At 45.5% G+C, this 23,885-nt stretch overlaps 1 protein-coding gene across 2 annotated transcripts in view; it reads left to right on the top strand.

Moving 5' to 3' along the window:
* The window catches only part of EEF1A2 (eukaryotic translation elongation factor 1 alpha 2), a 49,349-nt gene extending 27,777 nt beyond the window's left edge, over nt 1-21,572 (top strand). For both annotated transcript variants that reach the window (XM_040437101.1, XM_040437102.1), the window contains exon 8: nt 21,216-21,572. In XM_040437101.1, coding sequence (XP_040293035.1) covers nt 21,216-21,343 — 128 coding nt within the window. In that variant the 3' untranslated portion in view covers nt 21,344-21,572. The remainder of the gene's footprint in view (nt 1-21,215) is intronic.
* Nucleotides 21,573-23,885: the final 2,313 nt, after the last annotated feature.

Genomic DNA, 23,885 nt, shown 5'->3' with positions numbered 1-23,885 from the left:
AAAGGAGGACATTTTTATTGCCATTTGTGTTAAGTAAGCATCGGTGATGTGCATCCTTTTTATAGAGTGGGTATATCTTATTATATTAAATTATATTAAAATAATGCCTCTAGGTTAAATTCCATGGTAGGTATCCTGGTAGGTAAGGGGATAGATTGCTACAAATAACCCCTTCAGTGTAACTATCTCCTTACATTGCTGACGGGCTGCCTATGTTGTAGAAATATTAATAGTTGTAATCAGCTCGCATCAAACTTTGTGTAAAGAAATAGGTAAATCTCTCTTCCCTCAACCCCAGTCAGACACAGACCCAGGTGTTACCATCTTGATTGAATTCTTGCTGAGCACTCCTCCTCCTCCTTGCCCAGTCTGTTCCTTTTAATTACTAACAAAAGGTGTAAAAGGGGCTGGCCCAAGACAAGGATACAGGAAGTGATGACATACAGGAAGTGATGACATACAGGAAGTGATGACATAGGAAGACAAGAACATAGCCAGCTCACAAACACGTGTATACAATAACCACTGGAGCGAACTTTATCCAGCCTTGCTCAGTGATCAATGCCAGATAAAGTTACTATGATCCTCATGCATGTTTATTTACAGGACAACGTCATTATCTCCAGCGGCTGATAAGGCGCACTAGAGACAACAAACGCACGTTCCTTTTATACAGGACATACACGGGAAGATCTCCACTCCAATGGTTTACCCTGACACTGAGAGACATGATGACAATACACAATATATTAAATACACACCCTAATAAAATTTCCATAACACCTAGGATCTCTCCAGTTTAAAAAATATGGCATTCCAATGTAGAAAAAAGTCATTTCTTCATTTCTTGCAATCCTTTATTGTAAATGCATTAAAAACATCTTGTACACAAGGATAAAAACAAATCTAAAACCTACACGTTTCTGACACAGTATAAGACTTGTCCTTATTCATGGCATTTGTGTCCAAAACGCGTAGGTTTAGGTTTTGGACCTTTTGTACAAGATGTTTTTAATGCATTTACAACAAGGGATTGTTTTTTGATTGCTGGAGAAATCTCTTTTTTTCTACATTGGAATTCCACATCAGTGATTGTCCTCGGTTCAGGAATTCTAAGTCCACCCAGACCTGGATGCTACAAGTTAATGACAAGAGCGGTGAGCGAATTCTGTTGTTATTTAACAAACATATGTTGCAGGGTTAAGTTCTCAAAAAATCCTATTACACCCTATACAATTATATTTTATTTATTTTATGCACTTATACAGCACTTTACAGGCAGTATGTCTTTGGAGTGTGGGAGGAAACCCACACAAACATGGGGAGAACATACAAACTCCATGTTGTCCTTGATCAGATTTGAACCTAGGACCCCAGTGCTGCAAGGCACCAGTGCTAACCACTGAACCACTCTGCTGCCCAAATGTTTTTCTTGAAAATGAGAGCCTGATATTCTGGATCATCTCCCTTGAGCTGCCCTATTTTGATGCTTTTTTTTCTAAGTAGGATTCATTAGGGGATGTTTTAAGTTCAAGTTCATAGATTGTAAGCTCTTGCAAGCAGGGCCCCGACTCCTAGTGTTTCAGTTGCATATTAGCCAGTTACTTTTGTTTCGTACATGAACCCTATAAATTTGTAAAGCGCTGCGGAATATGGTGGCGCTATATAAATAAATATTATTATTATTATTATTAAGTGAAGAGACCTGTGGCGCAGTCAACCTCCAGCGCTACAGATGCTGTTATCTACGTCTCCCTGCTGTGGGGCCTGGCCAAATCACCTGTTCCCACTTCCTGGGGATGGCAACCAGTAGGACCAAAACTTAATTATTTTATAAGGTGTAACAGGGATTTTTGTGAACTTAACCCTGCACCAAATTTGTGTTATTGGAGGCATCGTTGCCAATAGAGGGGATAGTTAAAGGGATAATTTGTGCCAAACTGACCCCTTACCTACCATGATACTTAGAATCCAACCTGAAGGCGCTCTTTTGATTACATGCACCCACTCTAAAATAAAGGTGTGCATCATTGATGTTCATTTACTCAAATGCAGATGAACTATTCTCCTCTCCCATTACATTCAGAAATATGTTAAAGGGAGTATGTCACCTTGTTTTTGCTTACTAAACTAAGCATAGTATCAGGCAGCGCTAGCAGAGACATTTAAAGGGTCACTGAGTTTGGGGAAAACTTTTGATATGTCATGGAGTCATATCAGAAGTTTTATTGGTGGGCGTCTGAGTGCTGAGATCCCCAGTGATATCTAGAAAGAGGAGAGAGAAGCACTAGCATATCACGCGCTCTCTCTCCTCATCTTGACTCTATCCAAGCGCTTCTCACTCCTTGTTCTAGTGATCAGTGGGGGTCTCAACATTCAGGCTCCCACTGATCAAAACTTTTGATATGTCTGTGTGACATATGAAAAGTGTGACGGTAACGTACACTACACACAGGGGGGAGGATAGTGACCACTGCGCTCCACCCTCACCCCTGGCCCTGCCTACTTGCCTCGCAAGTCCTAATGACAGGGGACAACTAGACGGCAGTCCCTAACTTAGGATACGTGCTGGGAAGACAGACAAGACAAATAACGGAACCTGAACGGACCGGGTCAATACCTAGAGAGCTGCGCAGTACTAAGGAATGAGCAGAGAATAGTCAGGAAAAGCCGAGGTCAAATACCAGGAGAGAAACAAAGTACAACAGGAGTCCACAAAGAATCGTCAGGTGGAAGCCGGGGTCAGGATACCAGGAGAGATGCGCAGTACAGGAGGAGCAGGCAAAGAATCGTCAGGGAACACAGGATCAGGTAAGTATGCAGGAACAAAACAATCACCAGATACCTAAAATTAACAGGCAACCTGTGGCCAGCAGGCTGCCTGTATTTATAGTGGGGAGTTAGGGTCATGTGACGTGGCCAGCATCACATGACCGACAGACCGACCAGTCGAGCACCGAGTGATCAGCTCGGCGCTCAAGGCAGACTTAGGAGCAGGGAGCCTCCCAGCTAGCAAAGCTGCCCTGGGAACAAGGTCAAACACAGATCCTCGCTCCCGAAGCTAAGCAGCAGGTCTGCGGGTGATGGGAGACCGAGTGCGCCTTCGGCACCCCGTTACAAAAAGTTTACTCAAAACTCAGTGCCCCAACCTTTTTTCTTATGGTAAACTGTAACTTCAAAAAGCAGAAAAAAACAGTTCGACCACAAATGCAACTGAGTTGTTCTGTGCATTAAAGATAGACCCTTTCCACTCTGCGCCATGTTGTTCCTTCCTTTTGCTCACTAAGCCCCTGTTATGCCTTGTTAAGGGCCAGGCTTCTGAAAACTTCTCTCATCTGGCCTTGTATTCTTACATTGGCACCAGAATGTCCACAAATGCACAGTACATCATCTCGCTCATGTCCTGGAGAGGAGAAGTGTACTGTGCATGTGCTGAAATTCTGGCGCACAGCACACACAGGAGATAACTGGACCAGACAAGGGCAGTTTTCTGAAGCCTGGCCCTCTCAATCAACAAGGGAGAGAAGGAGCTTAGTGAGCAGAGGAAAGAACAATGGTGCACACAATTATAATTACTATAATACTGACCTCTCTTTCTAAAAATATAACTTCTATAATCATTCCACCTTATGTTAAAGAATATCACATATATAATATTACCGCTATATACAAGATTATTACCTACTATAATACTACCCCATGTATAAGAATTTAACTACTATAATACTGCCTCTATGTACAAAAGTATAACTACCAAAATACTGCCCCTATATACAAGAATATAACTACTGTAATACTGCCCCTATGTACAAGAATATAACTACTATCGTATTACCCCCTATATACAAGAATATAACTACTCTAATAGTGTCCCTATATTCAAGAATATAACTAGAGATGAGCGAATCGTAGTTGGCGAAGTGAAATTTGATCCGAATTTCAGGAAAAATTTGATTCGCACCGAATCCGCTTCATGGTAACGAATCGCATTTTTTCCTAAAATGGCTGCTGCACGTGTGAGGACATGGAGCAAGGAACTCTGGGAAGGCAGGATCACCCATAATGCCATGCATGCAGCCAATCAGCAGCCAGCCTGCCCTGTGATGTCACAGCCCTATAAATAGCGTCAGCCATTTTGGATTCTGTCATTTACCAGTGTACTTAGTGCAGGGAGAGACGTCAGCAAGCGCTAGGGACAGTGCTAGGAAAGACTTCATTGTGCTAAAAAAAAACTATTTACAAGTGCAGGGAAAGATTATTCAAGGTGTAGGGAAAGTATAGGGAGGAATCATTCCACAGCATTTATGTAGAACAGGGTTCAGTAGGGGAGGTTACAGCCTGGGTAATAGGAACAATCCTATTACACCTTGCTGCACTGACTGGGGACCCAAATTGCCATTATACAGCTCTGTAATTCCAGCAAGCCGTTCTTGTTATTAGGGTGCAAGTGCTGTTTGATACAGCCATTAACAGGGTTTATTACAAGGAAATATTTCTATGTCTTATTTGCCCTTATGCGGTGCAGTTATATGTTCTAAAGCATTTTTTGGCTCGTATTAGTGGGAAATAAAGAGCTTATTAGTGTATTAGTAAAGTGAGAAAATTACAGACCTTTTTTCGTTCAGCGGTGCAGTTATATGTTCTATAAAGCCTTATGTGGCGTGTATACGTGGAAAAAAATAAGAGCCTATTTGCCATTCAGTGGTGCAGTTATATGTTCTAAAGCCCTTTTTTTTTTTTTAATAAAGATGTTTATTAGTATTGTGTCATGATCATAAAAAGATATCAATACAGTATCATCCATCATACAATAAAGATTACATTTCCATAATCTTCTATATCATGCATTTTAGGTGACATATCCTAGTTCAGAGCTGACAACACAATACTATGCATTTTTTATATTTTTTTTTTCCCTCCCCCCCCCCATGTAATCCAACAAATAATAACAGATCAAAGTATATCTGACAAGGGTAAACACATCTCTCTGAGCGCCAACTTGTTCGTCATCACCATTAATACACTTTTCCTGATACCCCTTTGTCTCCTCTTACTTGTCCTGTCTTATATCTCTACCGATCACATACTTTAAGCCTACCTAGCCGTCCTTTGATGTCTTCCTGCAGGTACCAAGCTGTTAGGGCAAACGGTCTCATGATTCTAACTGATTCTGCCTCCTCCATGAAGTTTAACATGAATTTTTTCCATATCCTGTACAATTTTTTCCCAGCCGCTTCCTTTCTACCTATTGCTTCTAGCCACTCCAAGTGTAGCATATGCCTCAGACGTCTCAAAAATTCTGCCTTTGATGGTACCTCTGATTTAAGCCATGCCGACAACAAACATCTCTTTGCTTCCAGAACTATCCTATGTCCCATTGCCGTGAGGCCTTTATTCTGCCCATTATCCTTTTCACCTTCATTAGACTCCACCTGTTTTCTTGCATGCAGCATTACTATTTGGATGTCGAGTTCCTCTTTAGAATTACTGCCATTTCGTAAGATCGTTCTCACCATATTCCAATAATCTTCTAATTTTGTGCAGCTCCACAGCCCATGTAGCAGATCAGTTTTGGGGGTGGAACATCTCGGACATGCCACAATCCTATCTGGTTTTGCGCTATTGAATGGCATGCCAAAACCATATAAGGCATAGTGTATAATTTTAAAGTGCGTCTCCCTCATTGTTTCATTTATCACTGACCTGTGTAAAGCTGCTATACCATTTCTCACGATTGGGTAAACCTCCTCCAGATCCAATTTGTTCCCCCATCTCCCGAACACTCCTTTGGCAAAAGTGTCTTCCCATTGGCTCCGCAGACTACTATACAAAAGCGATATGGATTGTCTATTACCAGAGGTAATGAGTGTATCAAATTTATTCCTACTCCATTCACCACCCATATTGGTAGCCAGGCTCTTACAATAGTGTTTGACTTGTAGATATGGGAACAAATCAGATCCCGACAGCCCCCACTTATCTATTAGTTCCTGTAGAGTCGCCCATCTATTCTCCTGAATATGGAACAAATCGCCTACCGTCTTCACACCCTTGACTTTCCACCCCCGGAACGACCTCTCCGACTGCCCTGGCTTAAAGGCTGGATTATTGTGCAAAGGAAGGTGTTTCGAGACCTGATACGGCAATCTATATACCCTTCTAAGATTTTTCCACGCTATAATGGAATCCCGTAGTATTAACGAACATCTGGCTAGGCGTGGCAACTGAGATAGTTTGGTATGAACCAAAGCCTTTAGATCCCATGGTGCCGCCAACTGCTTTTCTAACCTTAAATTAGAGTAATGGGAAGTCTCATTGAACCAGTCCAATAGGTGTCTACTTAAACAGGCCAAATTATATCCCCTAATGTCAGGCACATTTAGCCCTCCAAATTCCCTTCGCAGTTTCAGCTTCCTCAATGAGACCCTTGGTTTTTTACCATTCCAAATGAATTTTATAAAACATCCCTCCAAATTCCTCACATCTATGTGTCTTAGGAGTACTGGTATGGTCTGGAGTGGGTACATCAATTTGGATACTGCTAGCATTTTGATTAAATGGCATCTCCCCATTAGAGACAATGGTAGATTCTGCCATCTGACTAAATCATCCTTAATTTTGTTGAGCAAAGGTGGGTAATTTAATTGATAGATGGAATGTGGCGTCCGTCCAATCTTTATACCTAAGTATTTGATTTGGGATTTTATCAAGGAGCCCACTATGCCCGTATTTTTATCTACCTCCAACCTGCTTTTTTGGCCTATCGGTAGAAGTTCACATTTGGACATGTTCACTTTGTATCCAGAATATTTCCCGAAACTCTCCAATGCTTTAAAGATATAATCTATTTGTCCCTGTGGTTTTGACATAAATAAAATAATATCGTCGGCAAACAATGCCGCTTTCACTTGCGACTTTCCGACTTTAATCCCTTCAAATAGGTCAGACTTGCATAACTCTCTAGCCAGTGGCTCTAATGCCAGATTAAATAATAATGGGGAAAGAGGGCACCCCTGCCGAGTCCCCTTTTGTAGGTCGAATGGTTTGGATAAGTGGCCCTGCGTATAGACCCTTGCCTGCGGCCTGTGGTACATCTGCGTCAAGACTCCCCTAAAGGCCCCTGTAATCTCCATTTTATCCAGGACCGCCTCCAGCCATGCCCACCTGACATTGTCAAACGCTTTTTCAGCATCTAATGTGAGCATGGCTGGGGTCTCTCCCTTCTCCGGATCATGTTGCACCCTATCCATAACGGTAAGAACTGTTCTAATGTTTGTCACCGCTGCACGGCCCTGGATGAAACCCACCTGCTCCTGTCCTATCAATGATGGCATCATTTTAGCCAAGCGGTCTGCAATAATTTTGGACAGAATCTTTGCGTCCACATTTATCAGAGAAATGGGTCTATATGAACCCGGCAGTAAAGGGTCTTTCTCAGGTTTGGGTAACAATTTGATGTAGGAGAGGTTAGTTCCATCCAGGGCCGATACGCCCCTAAATACGTCATTGTAAACCTCCATCAACACCGGCAATAGCTGAGTACATAAGGCTTTGTAGTACTCTCCAGTATAACCGTCAGGTCCAGGAGCCTTAGCGTTACCTAGCCCCTTTATCACCCCCTGCAATTCTGTCACTGTGACCTCTGCATTCAAGATATGTCGTTGTTCCTCAGTCATCTTAGGTAATCTATTTTTGTCAAGAAGTGTGTTACTTAAGTCGACCCTATCCCCATCTTTATACAGTTTTTCATAATATTCTCCCAAAATGGAATTAATTCTAAAGCCCTTTTTGTCGTGCATTAGTGGCAAAAGTAAAATATATTTGCCGTTCAGCGGTGCAGTAATATGTTCTAAAGCCTTTTGTGGCGTGTATAAGTGGGAAAGAAAAGGGGCTTATTAGCCGTTGTGTGGTGAAGTGAGAAAATTACAGACTTTTTTGAACTGTTTTAATTTCCTTTTTATTTATTCATTTGATCTAACAGTATATCAGACAGAGAAGTGCTAGGCCCTGCACAGGGGAGTGGCAGAGGCCTAATTGTTTCTGGCGCAGGCACAGGTCGCAGCAGAGTAAGGGGCCGTGGTAACAGGCGTCAATTTGAGAGGCCTGAGCTCCCAGTGTCAGCTAGTGGTCGTGTCTTGACCAGCAACCCAGCGGTTCTTGAATAGTTGACTCAATTTTCGACTTCGTCGCAAGTGACATCAGACACCCCCAGCCAAGATTTGGTGGGTTTGTCACACACAACCCTTAGTTGGCATGGCCCGGGAGCAGGCCCCGTGCCCTCACCTGTCCTTAACCTGCCTCTGTCCTTTTCTTTTCCCTCAGCCAGAGAGTATTGTATGCTGTGGGCTCAGCTTCACTACTGTATACAGTGAGGACGAGCTACTAAAAGACAATCAACAGCTACTGGCAAGCCAAGACGTGGAGGAGACATCTGCCGCTTCCTCCACTTGGCGGGCAAGTAGTAATGAGGAGAGTGGCGTGGGAGCTGGTGTTGCGAGCGGTCAGGCTCCTGACCCAGAGACTGTTGCAGAGGACATCAGTGACGTGCAGATAGTGCTCGATGATGATGATGTAGCTGATTGCACACAACCGGGTGACGAAGGCGTTTAATCATTGGGAGAAGAGGGTGGCAGCTTGCCCGTGAGGCAGTGGCGGAGCCAGCAAGTTGCTAGTGTGGCCAGGAGTCAGCAGGGTGGCAGCAGTGGGAGGTCGGTAGCCAAACCTGCCCAGGGTATACCACCCACTTCGCAGGAGCCTACCTGCCCAGGAAGTAGCGGTGCACGGGTTCACAGAGGCAGCGGCGGTAGCAGTCAGTCAGTGCGTAGTGTTGGGAATAAAATCACCTACTCGGCGCTGTGGCAGTTTTTTGTTAAGCCGCTGGAGGAGGTGAACATGGCCATATGTAGAATCTGTGGGCAGAAGGTGAAGTGTGGCCAGGGTGCCAATGTTGGCACAACGGCCCTGCGTCAACATATGCAGTGTCACCATAAAGTGGCCTGGGAGAACCGTGGCTCCGATGTGGTGATCCAGCCTGCCGCAGCAACCACTGCATCACCCAGTGGCACGCAGCCCATTTCAGGCAGCCAAGGCTCCACCACCTCAGCCGAAGAGATCTGTCTGTCCTTCCCATCATCTACCAGTCCTGATGCTCCTACTCCTCGTCACTCATTCCGTCAGCAATCGATCACCGAAGCGACTGCCAAGAGACAACATTATGCATGCACTCATCCAACAGCGCAGAAGCTGAACATGCTCCTGGCCAAGTTGCTGGTGCTGCAGTCCCTCCCTTTCCAAGTGGTGGACTCCGCACCTTTCAGAGAACTGATGGCTTGTGCCAAGCCAGCGTGGAGAGTCCCAAGCCGTCATTTCTTTGCCAAAAAGGCAGTACCAGCCCTGCACACACATGTAGAACAGAAGGTGGGCCAATCCTTGAGCCTGTCGGTGGATCCTTGGATCCCAAACGTGAAGTGGTCTTAAGCAGTGCAAAAAGGGTAGTTGAACCTGGATGATGAATAAGTAGAATACATGGAGTCCAGACTTGTAGTAACGTTGAACACAGCTTTACTTGGCACAAACGGTAGTGCAAACAGTTTCCAAACGGTATCTTGGTCAAGTACAGGGGCGTAGCTAGAAATGACTGGGCCCCATAGCAAAAAAAATTTATGGGCCCCCCCTCCCAGATCTCCCACCCCCACATACCTATCGGACCTCCCACCCCAACATCCCCACACCACACTATTAAAGGGATTCTGTCATCAGATTTAACCCCTCTAACCTAAACATATGCTCATGTCCAGACTAATAAGAAGAATCCTAAGCTGGCCTTATTAAACCTCACTGTGGCTCTATTTGCCCAAAAAACAGGTTTTTATAACCTGTCAATCACTTACTTAAGGTGCCCAAGGTGAGGTCCGTTAATACAGGGTGCCCGGCCGCACCCCTTGCTGTCCGTTGCCCAGCACCGCCTTCCCTGTCTTCAGTGCCGCCTTCTACAGCTCAGCGCCGCCTCCGCAATCCTCCCCGTCCCAGACGGCAAGGGGTGTGGTCAGGCACCCTGTATTAACGGACCTCCCCTTGGGCACCTTAAGTAAGTGATTGACAGGTTATAAAAACAATTTTTTTGGGCAAATGGAGCCACAGTGAGGTTTAATAAGGCCAGCTTAGGTTTCTTCTTATTAGTCTGGACATGAGCATATGCTTAGGTTAGAGGGGTTAAATCTGACAGAATCCCTTTAAATAATGGAGCTGCGCCTCCCAGGCTTGAGCAGGTATATGTGTGAATATGGATTAGGGAAGATGCTGAGATCTGGCTGTACCTCACTTTGAGGTACAGCCGGATCTCAGCATCTTCCCTATTCACACATATACCTGCTCAAGCCTGGCAGGCGCAGCTGCATTATTTAATAGTGTGGTGTGCGCCCCCCCCCCCCCCCAACATAATAAACATTGGTGGCGCAGTGCGCCCCCCCCAACACCCCAGTATAATAAACATTGGTGGCGCAGTGTGCCCCCCCAACATAATAAACATTGGTGGCGCAGTGCGCCCCCCTCCCTAGTATAATAAACATATAAACATTGGTGGTGCAGTGCGCCCCCCCCCAACACCCCAGTATAATAAACATTGGTGGCACAGTGCGCCCCCACAACATAATAAACATTGGTGGGCAGTGCGCCCCCCCTCCCTAGTATAATAAACATATAAACATTGGTGGTGCAGTGCGCCCCCCCCCCAACACCCCAGTATAATAAACATTGGTGGCACAGTGCGCCCCCCCCAACATAATAAGCATTGGTGGGCAGTGCCAATGAGGGTTAAAAAAATTAATAAAAATTAACTCACCACCTCCAATTGATCGGGTAGCAGCCGGTCTCATGTACTTTCTTCAGGACCTGTCAAAGGACCTGTGGTGATGTCACTGAGCTCATCACATGATCCATCACCATGGTAATGGACCATGTGATGGAGGCTGGAGCTCAGTGACGTCACCACAGGTCCTGAAGAAAGTACAGGAGACCAGCAGCAGCTACGCGATCAATTGGAGGAGGTGAGTTAATTTTTTATTTTTTAACCCTCATTGGCACTGCCCACCAATGTTTATTATACTGGGGGGGGGGGCGCACTCAATGTTTATTATACTGGGGGGGGGGCCGCACTCAATGTTTATTATAATGGGGGGGGCCGCACTCAATGTTTATTATACTGGGGGGGGGGCGCACTCAATGTTTATTATACTGGGGGGGGCCGCACTCAATGTTTATTATACTGGGGGGGGCCGCACTCAATGTTAATGAAGATAACTGACCTGTTAATACAAATGCAGGAGGCGGGTGCCGGAATCAAATAGCCGGCACCCGACCTCTATGACAGGGAGCGGCACCTAAGGGGTTAACTGCCGGTGATCGCAGCTCCCTGTCATAGAGGTCGGGTGCCGGCTATTTGATTCCGGCACCCGCCTCCTGCATTTGTATTAACAGCTCAGTTATCTTCATTGGTGGCGCAGTGGCCACAGCCCCTCCCCCGGCCCTGTCCCTCTTCTTATTGGCCGCGGCGGCAGCAGCACAGGGGGGAGGGAGAGACCATCTGGAGCCCTGCCCCTATCACAGCGCCACGCCTGGCCCACTCGCCACATTTAAAAAAAAATTTTTATCCCCAGTCGCGGCGGGCCCCCAGTGGCGTAGGGCCCCATAGCCATTGTTATGGCTGCTATGGCGATCCCTACGCCACTGGTCAAGTATCTTAGCAAGTATTACTATAATCTGGCAGGCAAACACTTATCTGCAACAATATCAGCTCTGCTATGCTGTAGCTTCCTTAGCTCTGCTATGCTAGCTGGAGTAAATAAGAACTTTCCTCTTCTGCTGAAACTTAGTTTAGCTGTCTGTAGTCTGTCTTTAATCCTAGGAATTTCTTGTGTGCTCTGCTAGCTCTGCTAGCCAACACACAACCTCTCCCTAAGGAGAGTGGACTAGACACTGACTCTGGACAAACTAAACTCCTCCCTCCCCCTAAAGGTGGTTTGATGGGAACTAGGAGGTTCCCCTCCAGAGAAACTATCTCTGCTCAGATTTGCTGCCACCCGCTGGTGAACCAGGCACATTACATGTAAACATAACGGTTTTACATGAATAATTACACGCATGGTGAAGATAAATAGACTACTGCATTAGATGAAACTTATGTTAGCCAATAGGAAGTGGCAGCAAGGTGCCAAGGAGTGTTAATGGCACTCCAGGACATTACACATGGTGTCGGCGCTGCGTTAAGCAGGGCTGAGTGATACGCCCTGCATGGCACACGTGTTCAATCTGGTTGTCAAGCGGTTCCTGAAGTCTTCCACCCATCTGCAAGACATCCTAAAAATGGCCAAGAAACTTTGCATGCAATTCAGCCACTTGTACACTGCAAAGCACACCCTCCTTGAGCTGAAGCAGCAAAACGGCATCCCCAAACATAGGCTGATATGCGACGTTTCCACCCGTTGGAATTCCACCCTCCATATGTTGGACCGACTGTACGAACAGAGAAAGGTCACTTGCACAAATGACCAGATGCATGCTCACCTGCTTCCGTAGTGACAGCCGAATTGTCACCATTAGGAAGGCTTCTGGCCCTCCACCTTGTTGGATTCTCGCTACCTGTCTAAAATGTGGGCCTTTTTTAAACCCGCTGAGAGGGAGGACAAACTGAACTACTATAGAGACATCCTATGTAGTCAGTTGGCCGCTGGCTATCTGCGCCATAGTGAAGAAACTACTCACCAGCAGCTAGACATAGAGCAGAACCTGAACCAGCAGGTGGTGGCATACTTGGAGTGCACCCTGCCAGCCGTCATTGAAGATCCGCTGGACTACTGGGCATCCAAACTGGATGTGTATCCGCAACTGGCCGATTTTGCCCTGGAAAAGCTGTCCTGCCCGGCCAGTAGTGTGGCATCAGAGTGGGTGTTGAGTGCAGTGGGGGCTATAGTTACCCCAAGAACTTGCCTGTCCACCCAAAATGGTAAGAGACTGACCTTTGTCAAGATGAATCAGGCGTGGATCAGCCAGGATTTCAACCTACCAATGCCTGATGCATCAGACTAGATCATCCATGGTGCCACCCCAACACTTTGACAAAAGAGACCGGTTTCTTCTGGCTACCTGCCTCAGCTACTATTCTGATGCTGCCACCCGCCTGATTCCACACATCTGATGCCAAGTGCTCCTTCTTTGACCCACCATCTTCAGCTGGTACTGGTATTGCCACCCACCTCCCCACTCTGTCACCGGGTTACTCTGTGGTCTCCTGATGCTGCTGCCACCTCCACACTATGTCACCTTGCCACTCTGTGGTCTCCTGATGCTGCTGCCACCTCCACGCTATGTCACCTTGCCACTCTGTTGTCTCCTGATGCTGATGCCACCTCCACACTATGTCACCTTGCCACTCTGAGGTCTTATGATGCTGCTGCCACCTTCACACTATGTCACCTTGCCACTCTGTGGTTCCCACATGCTGCTGCCACCTCCACACTATGTCACCTTGCCACTCAGTGGTCTCCTCATGCTGCTGCCACCTCCACACTATCTCACCTTGCCACTCGGTGGCCTCCTAATGCTGCCGCAACCTTCACACTGTAATTGTGCCACTCTGTGGCCTCCTCCTGATACTGCTGCTGCCGCCACCTCCACACTCTGTCCTGCCACTCTGTGGCCTCCTGATGCTGCTGCTGCCACCTCCACACTGTCATTGTGCCTTTCTGTGACCTCCTGATTCTGCTGTCACCACCACACTATGTCACCTTACAACTCTGTGGTCTCCTCATGCTGTTGCCACCTCCACACTATGTCACCGGGTCACTCTGTGGTCTCCTGATGCTGCTGCCACCTCCACAATATGTCACCTTGCCACTCTGTGGTCTTCTGATGCTGCTGCCACCTCCACACTATGTCACGGGTCACTCTGTGGTCTCCTGATGCTGCCGCCACCTCCACACTATGTTACCTTGCCACTCTGTAGTCTTCTGATGCTGATGCAACCTCCACACTATGTCACCGGGTCACTCTGTAGTCTCCTGATGCTACCGCCACCTCCACACTGTCATGGTACCACTCTGTGGCCTCTTCCTGATGCTGCCGCCAACTCCAATCTCTGTCATTGGGCCACTCTGTGGTCTCCTCATGCTGCTTCTACCTCACCACTATTTTATAGGGCCACTCTGTGGACTTCTCATGCTGTTCCCACCCTCCTCACTTCATGATTTGGCAACTATTTTGCCTTTCCGCCTGGCTGACATCATGATTTATTTGACCCTTCTTCTGATCTGTCAGAAGGAAGGAAAAATGAGACACACAACGGATCCTGTCTGTGTAGCAGCTGTAAGGCCTATTGGCTTGTGATTTGGTAGCCAAAAGCAGGAGTGGGTACAAAACACAGAAGACATGCAAATATTCCATTCACGTGTCATCTCTGTTTTGGATCCACTCCTCTTTTTTTTGGAATTAGCAATAATGATGGATTACTGACCGAGTGAAGGCGGATGCTCAAAAGACAGGATCCGTTTTTTTGGGGTTATTGTTCTGACGGATCAGAGGAAGGGCAAAATAATCAGTGCCGTTAACACAAACTTACTGCTGACACCCTCTCCACTCTGTCAGGGGGCTCTACTTGTATAAGCATTTAATAGAACAGGTTCTATAGACATCTATGTGGAATCAGCTGACAATGGTGTAAAAGGAGTGCACTTTTCCTTGGCTCTAACATCGTCCTGTAAGCCTGAGTTCATACTTGAGTTATTTGGTCAGTTTTGGCCCAGTGACTGCCCAAATAAGTGAAGTGTGCAGTGATTCTAAGAGCGACGCCTGTCATCTGCATGTCATACTGACTCACAGCATTGTTTCACTACCACAGCAGACTCCCTATGCGTGTTACTGCAAGGCACAGTTTTCTACACCACTGTAAAGGCTCTCTACAGCCAGGAAATAGCAGTTTTTTAACGCGATTCGCCAGCCGAACCGAATTTTTGAAAAATTAGCTCATCTCTGAATATAACTATTATAATACTACTCCTATGTACAAGAATATAACTACTATAATACTGCCTCCCTATGTATAAGAATATAAATAGTATAATATTGCCTCCCTACAGTAAGTACAAGAATATAAATACTATAATACTGCCTCCTATGTACCGTACCAGAATACTGCCTTCTACATGTAAGAAAATAACTACCACATTGCCATCTATCTGTACAAGACTATAACTACTGTAATACTGCCTAACTGCAGAATATTAGCAGCACAACTTTACCTCCACCACAGTGGACATAATCTCCTATCCTGTTGGTGCAGACGGTGTCAGATCCCCACTTTTGGACCACAATTGTACAATATAGATGAACCACAGCATTCTTCATTACATGCAGTGCTTGTTTTATTCAATCAGACATAGCACCAAACAAAGCCTATGTTTGGTTCTATGTCTGATTGAATAAAACTGTCAATGCAAGTAATAAAGAGTGCTGCTGTTCATCTATGTTCTTCTATATTACCGCCCCCTATGTACAAAAATATTACTACTATAATACTGTCTGCTATATATATAAAAATATAACTACCATAATACTCCCCCTATGTAGAAGAATATAACTACTATAATACTGCTCCTGATGTGCAAGAATGTAACTACTATAATACTGCCACCAATGTGTATGAATATAACTACTATAATAGTGCTCTCTGTGTATAAGAATATAACTACTATAATACTGCCTCCTATGTACAAGAATATAACTACTATAAGGGCTTATGCCCACGAACGTAAGGGCTCCGTGCCTGTGCTGCGGACCACAAATTGCGGTCCGCAATGCACGGGCACTGACCGCGGGGCAGCCGCATGCTGATTGCGGACCCATTCACTTGAATGGGGTCCGCGATCTGCATCCTACAGTGCATGCGCATGCGCTACCTTTTTGTGGTGCAGAGGCACAGCCAGAAACACCACGGAAGCACTCCATAGTGCTTCCGTGGGGTTCCGTTCCGTGCCTACGTTCTGCATCTCCGTGATTGCGGACCCATTCAAGTGAATGGGTCCGCGATCCGTGATGCGGAATGCACACGACCTGTGCCCGTGTAGTGCGGACCCGCTGTATGTGGGCCGCAATACGGACACTTGGGGCACTTGGTCGCGTGCATGAGCCCTAATATAGGGCTGCAGTAAATGATTATTTTAGTTATCGAGTATTCTATTGATTATTATTTTACAATTAATCAAATAATCTAATAAGAAAAATTTATTAATAGACTGTTTTCCTTTGTAAAAACTCATCAGACTCCCTGCCATCAGTCCCCAACACCCTTTGTTCCCCCCTGTGCGATCAGCCCAAGTGCATCAGTTAACCCAGTGCCATCAGCTCCACTATCCCCCAGTGCCATCAGCTCCCCCCCACCCCAGTGCCATCAGCTCTGTTCCCGCAGTGCCTTCAGCTCTCCCCCACCCGAGTGCCATCAGCTCTGTTCCCCCAGTGCCTTCTGCTGTCCCCCACCTCAGTGCCTTCAGCTGCACTGCCCCAGTGCCATCAGCCCCTCCATTCCATCCATTGCCATGTCCCCCACTCCCCCAGCGCCATCAGATCAGCCCCTCCATGTCCCCCACTCCCCCAGCGCCATCAGATCAGCCCCTCCATGTCCCCCAATGCCATCAGATCAGCCCCTCCATGTCCCCCAATGCCATCAGATCAGCCCCTCCATGTCCCCCAATACCATCAGATCAGCCCCTCCATGTCCCCCAGTGCCATCAGATCAGCCCCTCCATGTCCCCCACTGCCATCAGTCAGCTCCTCCATGTCCCCCACTGCCATCTGCCCCTCCATGCCATCCATTGCCGGCTGTCCCCCTTCAGTGCCATGTCCCCAGCACCAGTGAAATAAAATACATACCTTTCCTGTAGGGGCACCGCTCCACAGCTCCTTCCTCTTCTTCTCCGCGCGCTGCACTGGATCCTGGCGTCACACAGCATCGGGTTATAGTGCGGGGTTACGTGCACTATGACCTGACGATGTGTCAGAATCCGGTGGAACGTGGTACGGGCCGGCGGGTGACCACGGAGCAGTAAGTAATAGCAAGCGCTTCACTCCCGCTCCGTGGTCACATGACACAAACGAATCCTCGATGCCAAAAATTTGCATCAATGATTTTTATGTGTTGAATTACTCTATTCAATCGAGTATTCGTTTCAGCCCTACCCTAATACTGCCCCCGATGTACAAGAATGTAACTACTATAAGGCCTCTTTCACACAGGCATCGCAGGTGAGGGTCGGATAGAATGCGGGTGAGCTCAGGGAAAATCGTTGCGTTCTTCATTTTTTCCAGCACGATTGCAATTTGTTTTGCACACGCGTGATAAAAAACTGAATGTTTGGTACCCAGACCCGAACCCGGACTTCTTCACTGAAGTACGGGTTTAGGTTCGGTGTTCTGTAGATTTTATTATTTTCCATTATAACATGGTTATAATAGAAAATAATAGCATTCTTTAATACAGAATGCTAAGTATAATGTCAATTGAGGGTTAAAAAATAATAAAAACATTACTCACCTCATCCACTTGATCGCGCAGCCGGGATCCTCTTCTTTGTTCTTCTTGAAGGACCTGCAAAAGGATCTTTGCTGACGTCATTGCGATCAAGTGGATGGGGTGAATAATGTTTTTATTATTTTTTAACCCTCAATTGACATTTGACTTTGCATTCTGTATTAAAGAATGCTATTCTTTTCTATTATAACCATGTTATAATGGAAAATAATAAAGTAAATGGGGTCCCAGGTCGCTTATCCCTTGTCTCCTTAGCAACCATCCGTGAAAATCGCATCGCATCTGCACTTGCTTGCGGATGCTATGCGATTTTCACACAGCCCTATTCATTTCTATGGGGCCTGCATTGCGTGAAAAACGCAGAATATACAGTCCTGATCAAAAGTTTAAGACCACTTGAAAAATGGCAAAAAATCATATTTAGCATGGCTGGATCTTAAGAAGGTTCCAAGTAGAGCTTCAACATGCAACAAGAAGAAATGGGAGTGAGACAAAACATTTTTTGAGCATTCAATTTAATGAAAACAATGAATAAACTGAAACAGGCTGTTTTTCAGCTGATCAAAAGTTTAGGACCACACCTCCAAAAAAAACGTAACCCCCCCAAAACAGAAATCCAACTTCCAAACATGAACTCAGTAATGAGTAGCACCGCCGTTATTGTTTATCACTTCCAAAATTTGTTTCGGCATGCTTGATGCAAGCGTTTCCATGAGGTGAGTGGGAACATTTCTCCAAGTGGTGAAGACGGCCGCACGAAGGCCATCTACTGTCTGGAACTGTTGTCCATTTTTGTAAACTTCCCTTGACATCCATCCCCAAAGGTTCTCAATTGGATTTAGATCAGGGGAACACGCAGGATGGGCCAAAAGAGTGATGTTATTCTCCTGGAAGAAGTCCCTTGTCCTGCGGGCGTTGTGTACTGTAGCGTTGTCCTGTTAAAAAAAAAACTGTCGTTACCACACAGACGAGGGCCCTCAGTCATGAGGAATGCTCTCTGCAACATCTGGACATAGCCAGCGGCCGTTTGACGCCCCTGCACTTCCTGAAGCTCCATTGTTCCACTGAAGGAAAAAGCACCCCAGACCACTATGGCGCCCCCTCCACTGTGGCGCGTAGAAAACATCTCAGGTGGGATCTGCTTGTCATGCCAGTAACATTGGAAACCATCAGGACCATCAAGGTTACATTTTTTCTCATCAGAGAATAAAACTTTCTTCCACCTTTGAATGTCCATGTTTGGTGCTCTCTTGCAAAGTCCAAACGAGCAGTTCTGTGGCGTTCAAGGAGACGAGGTCTTTGAAGACGTTTTTTGTTTTTGAAGCCCTTCAGTCTCCGATGCTGTCTGATGGTTAAGGGGCTGCAGTCAGCACCAGTAAGGGCCTTAATTTGGGTCGAGGATCGTCCAGTGTCTTGACGGACAGCCAATTGGACAGTGCTGATGAAATTTTTTGGGGTCTTCCACTTGACTTTTTTGTTCCATAACCCTCAGGATCATTTAAGAAATTCCAAATGACTGTCTTACTGCGTCCCACCTCAGCAGCGATGGCGCGCTGTGAGAGACCCTGCTTATGCAGTTCAACAACCCAACCACGTTAAAAAAGGGAGAGTTTTTTTTGCCTTTGCCATCACAACGTGTGACTACCCGACAGAAAATGACAATGAATCCACATCTTTGCACAGATTTGGCCTTTTAAAGGCATGTGGTCCTAAAATTTGGATTAGCTAAAAAACTGCTTGTTTCAGTTTATTCGTTGTTTTCATTAAATTGAATGCTCAAAAAATGTTTTGTCTCACTCCCATTTCTTCTTGTTGCATGTTGAAGCTCTACTTGGAACCTTGTTAAGATCCAGCCATGCTAAATATGATTTTTTGCCATTTTTCAAGTGGTCTTAAACTTTTGATCATGACTGTAGAACACTACTGCGATTCTCACTCAACGCACAAGTGATGCGTGAAAAACATTGCTCATGTACACATCCCCATTGAAATGAATAGGTCAGGATTCAGTGTGCGTGCAATGCGTGAGGTGAACTCGTCCGTGTGAAAGGGGCCTAATACTGCCACCAATGTGTATGAATATAACTACTACTGTATATGGCCTCTTGCACACAAATGTTTTTTTATTCCGTCTATGTTCCGTTTTTTGCGTATACAGAACCATTCATTTCAATGAATCCGCAAAAAGAAAAACGAAGGTACTCTGTATGCCTTCCGTTTTCGTATTTCCGTTTTTCCGTTCCGTCCCCATAACGGACAAGGATAGTACTGTTCTATCAGGGGCCAGCTGTTCCTTTCTGCAAAAAACTGAATGCACACGGACGTCTTCTGTATTTTTTTGTGGATTCGTTTTTCGCGGCCTGCAAAATACTGAAAAAGCTATACGGTCGTGTGCAAGAGGCCTAATAGTGCTCTCTGTGTATAAGAATATAACTACTATAATACTGCCTCCTATGTACAAGAATGTAACTACTATAATACTGCCATCTGTGTATATGAATAGAACTACTATAATACTGCCATCTGTGTATATGAATATAACTAATATAATCCTGCCATCTGTGTATATGAATATAACTACTATAATACTGCAAAGAAAAAAGGGGGTCAGTCAGCACATCCCAAAGCGCAGGGGCACGTTGCTATGGCTGAGAACAAGACTGTTAAACAAAACATGCAATGCAACAGCTCACTGCAAACCAAATAATTTTGTACAAAACAATTTGCCAAGCATCTCTAACTTATTAGTATAGCATTTGCAATTATGACGCAATTTTGTACTTTATTTGGTTTGCAGTGAGCTGTTGCATTGCATGTTTTGTTTAACAGTCTTGTTCTCAGCCATAGCAACGTGCCCCTGCGCTTTGGGATGTGCTGACTGACCCCCTTTTTCTTTGCAGCTTGTGCTGGAGGTGTGGCTGCCTCCTTAGTCGTGCACTCCTGACCAGCTCGTCTGCCCCATTGGCTGATTTTAATTAGTGTTAGTATATAGCTTGGCCTGCTTCCCCTCACTCACTGAAGCCATCTGGCACCAGGAGGATAGTGTGTGGACTCTCATTGCAGTCTTTGGTGACCATTTGGCGCCAGGGGTGGTGTGGAGTGGGCCCGGCATGCATGCTGGTAACTGCTTTCCGTGGATATAATGGAGGCCATTTTGGCACCAAAAATGACAGAAATTCAGGCGGATCCAGCATGCATGTGGAACCTGCACTTTCTGAATTATATGGTAGCCGTCATGGCACATAACAGGTAAAATTTAGTGTTAGGAACCCGTCTAACTAAAGATCGCCTTGACGTGCTCAAATAATTTTGTACAAAACAATTTGCCAAGCATCTCTAACTTATTAGTATAGCATTTGCAATTATGATCCAATTTTGTACTTTATTTGGTTTGCAGTGAGCTGTTACTATAATACTGCCTCCTATATACAAGAATATAACTACTATAATACTGCCATCTGTGTATATGAATATAACTACTATAATACTGCCATCTGTGTATATACAGTAAATATAACTACTATAATAGTACTCTCTGTGTATTATAATATTGTCCCATGTACAGAAATATAAGTACCGTAATACTTTTCCTTATAAATGGCAGGTTTCTCATTTCTTCCTCCACCATTTGTGTTTTCAGGGCGTTTTGCTGTACGGGACATGAGGCAGACGGTGGCTGTGGGGGTAATTAAAAACGTGGAGAAAAAGAGTGGAGGTGCTGGAAAAGTCACCAAGTCCGCACAGAAGGCCCAGAAAGCTAACAAATGAATTGTAGGCTCCCCGCGGCCGGCATACAAGCCCTGTCCCTCCGAGAGGCTCCACCCCCTTCCCTCTGAGGTACACGTCAGCCCATCTGCTTGTAAAAGCCTATACGTTAACGACTGGATGCTCACCATTAAAGTCCAGTGGAAATTCTTTAAGAGGAAAAGCATGTCCCCACCCTTGTGACCCTTAGTGCTCATTTTACCAATTAAACAGGTTCAACATCATTAAACGAGGCTGTGTGGTTTTCTGTGCTCTATTAGGTGATGCATAATAGGCAGGATCAGTTATAAGAAATACGTTACCCCCCACCCCCTGTAAGGGTCCATTCACACGTCCGCAAGTGTTTTACAGTCCGCATTCCGCAAAACACGACCACAGGCCATGTGCATTCCGCATTTTGCGGACCACATATGGCCGGCACTATAATAGAAATGCAGCCACGGACAAGAATAGGACATGCTCTATCTTATTTGCGGGGCCGCGGAAAGGAATTACGGATGTGGACAGCACACGGTGTGTTTTTCGCATCTTTCGTGGCCCCATTGAAATGAATAGGTCTGTACCCGTTCTGCAAAATTGCAGAATGGATGCGGTCCCATTCATGCGGACGTGTGAATGGACCCTAATGGCTGTTGGTTACTTTAGACCAGGGATGGCCAACCTGAGGCTCTCCAGCTGTTGCAAAACTACAACTCCCAGCATGCCCAGACTGCCTACAGCTAGCAGCCTACAGCAGGGCATGGTGGGAGTTGTAGTTTTACAACAGCTGGAGAGCCACAGGTTGGCCATGCCTGCTTTAGACAGTACCTTGGGGATCACCTGTATGTATAAGAAAAGGCCTTTGCTGTAGTGATAGCACATTCTGTCTTGTTTTAGGAGAAGCAATCATCATTACAGTTGGCCCGTGAATAGCGGAGTCAGGAAGCAGAGGTGCATTCGTTTTTTTTTTTCGACTTTTAAAAAGAATCACTCTATAATGTCATGTCCATGCGTTATAATAAAACAGAAAAAGGTTCTCAAAAAATTAATAATTAAAACAACGATCTAGTGCACACACTGTCAAGGCAAGAGACTAATACCATTGCACCATTGCATTGCTCATGGACATACACATGATTGTATCTATTTCTAGCTAAAATCCTGCACTTATTATTTATACTCCTTTTATATATTTTCTCATATATCTAAATTTTATTCTTTTTTTCTTTTCTTTTTCCTTTCCGTATTCTTTTTCATTTAAAAAAGAGAAAACAACCGCATGGGACCCGCGCAAAGTGATCTAATATTTCTTGAGAAGGATTTATTATATAACATTGCATATATTATAATATTACATCATTTTTAGAAATCAGTTCCACTTCTCTTTTATCTATTTTATGTTTGTGATGTACTGTCTTTTAAAGGGGTTCTGCAGTTTGTTTAAACTGATGATCTATCCTCTGGATAGATCATCAGCATCTGACCGACGGGGGTCCGACACCCGGGACCCCCGCCGATCAGCTGTTTGAGAAGGCAGCAGCGCTCCAGCAGCGCCGCGACCTTCTCACTGTTTACGGCTGTCCCAGTGACATCACGACTAGTATCAACTGGCCTGGGCGCAGCTAAGCTCCATTCAAGTGAACAGAGCTTAGCCGCGCCCAGGCCAGTGATACTAGTCGTGACGTCACTGGGCCAGCCGTAAACAGTGAGAAGGCCGTGGTGCTACTGGAGCGCCACTGCCTTCTCAAACAGCTGGTCGGCGGGGGTCCCGGGTGTCGGACCCCTGCCGATCAGATGCTGATGATCTATCCAGAGGATAGATCATCAGTTTAAACAAACTGCAGAACCCCTTTAAATAAATGCTCATAATTTAGCCACTATTGCCTAGACAGTGTGTGTGCCCTCTCCAGTCGTTTTAATTATTTATTATTCTATTCCTTGGTCATACGGATAGCCAAAACGCTTGAGCACCCACGTTTGTCCATATTTCAGGTACAGTGAGCCGCTAGACTTTATTTTTTTTAAAAAAATAAAAAAGGAGGGGCTTTAAAAGGATATTCAGATCAGGGAAAATTGTTTACTATGGAAGTCCTTATGTCTCTAACAAAATCAGTGGACACCAATTACTAATTCTTTATGTTCTACTGGGTACACCAATGATCAGAATGTCAGAGGGTTTCTGTAAGCCTGAAAAGCCTTTCAAGATTACCATTGAAAATATTGGAGGCACATACATAACTTTCCTAGGACATTGTACAGATGTACCGAACCCTTCATCATAGTAGTGCTTCAAGTAGTTGGTGTAGTATGGCTATAAGTATTTCTTTACACAAAAATTCAAATATATGGACCGAATGTATGGAGAACTAGTTCGTCCCTGCCAGCGACTTCCTGTTAACTACCTGCAGGTAAGGCAGCTGGAGCGGGACAGCTCTGTCCACTCCACGCAAGCTGTGGCCTGAAGCTCGCTTGCTCTGCCTCTTTCTACCTGTAGGGTGAATGCACTTGTGTCTTTTGACTCGAAAAGGGCCAGTGTCCATCCACTTTGGTCTTCCCCAGCCAATAG

This window comes from Bufo bufo, chromosome 6 (assembly GCF_905171765.1).
Source record: "Bufo bufo chromosome 6, aBufBuf1.1, whole genome shotgun sequence".
Taxonomy (NCBI): Eukaryota; Metazoa; Chordata; class Amphibia; order Anura; family Bufonidae; genus Bufo; species Bufo bufo.
The sequence above is the reverse complement of the archived record's forward strand: the minus strand, read 5'-3'. Positions and strand labels throughout refer to the sequence as shown.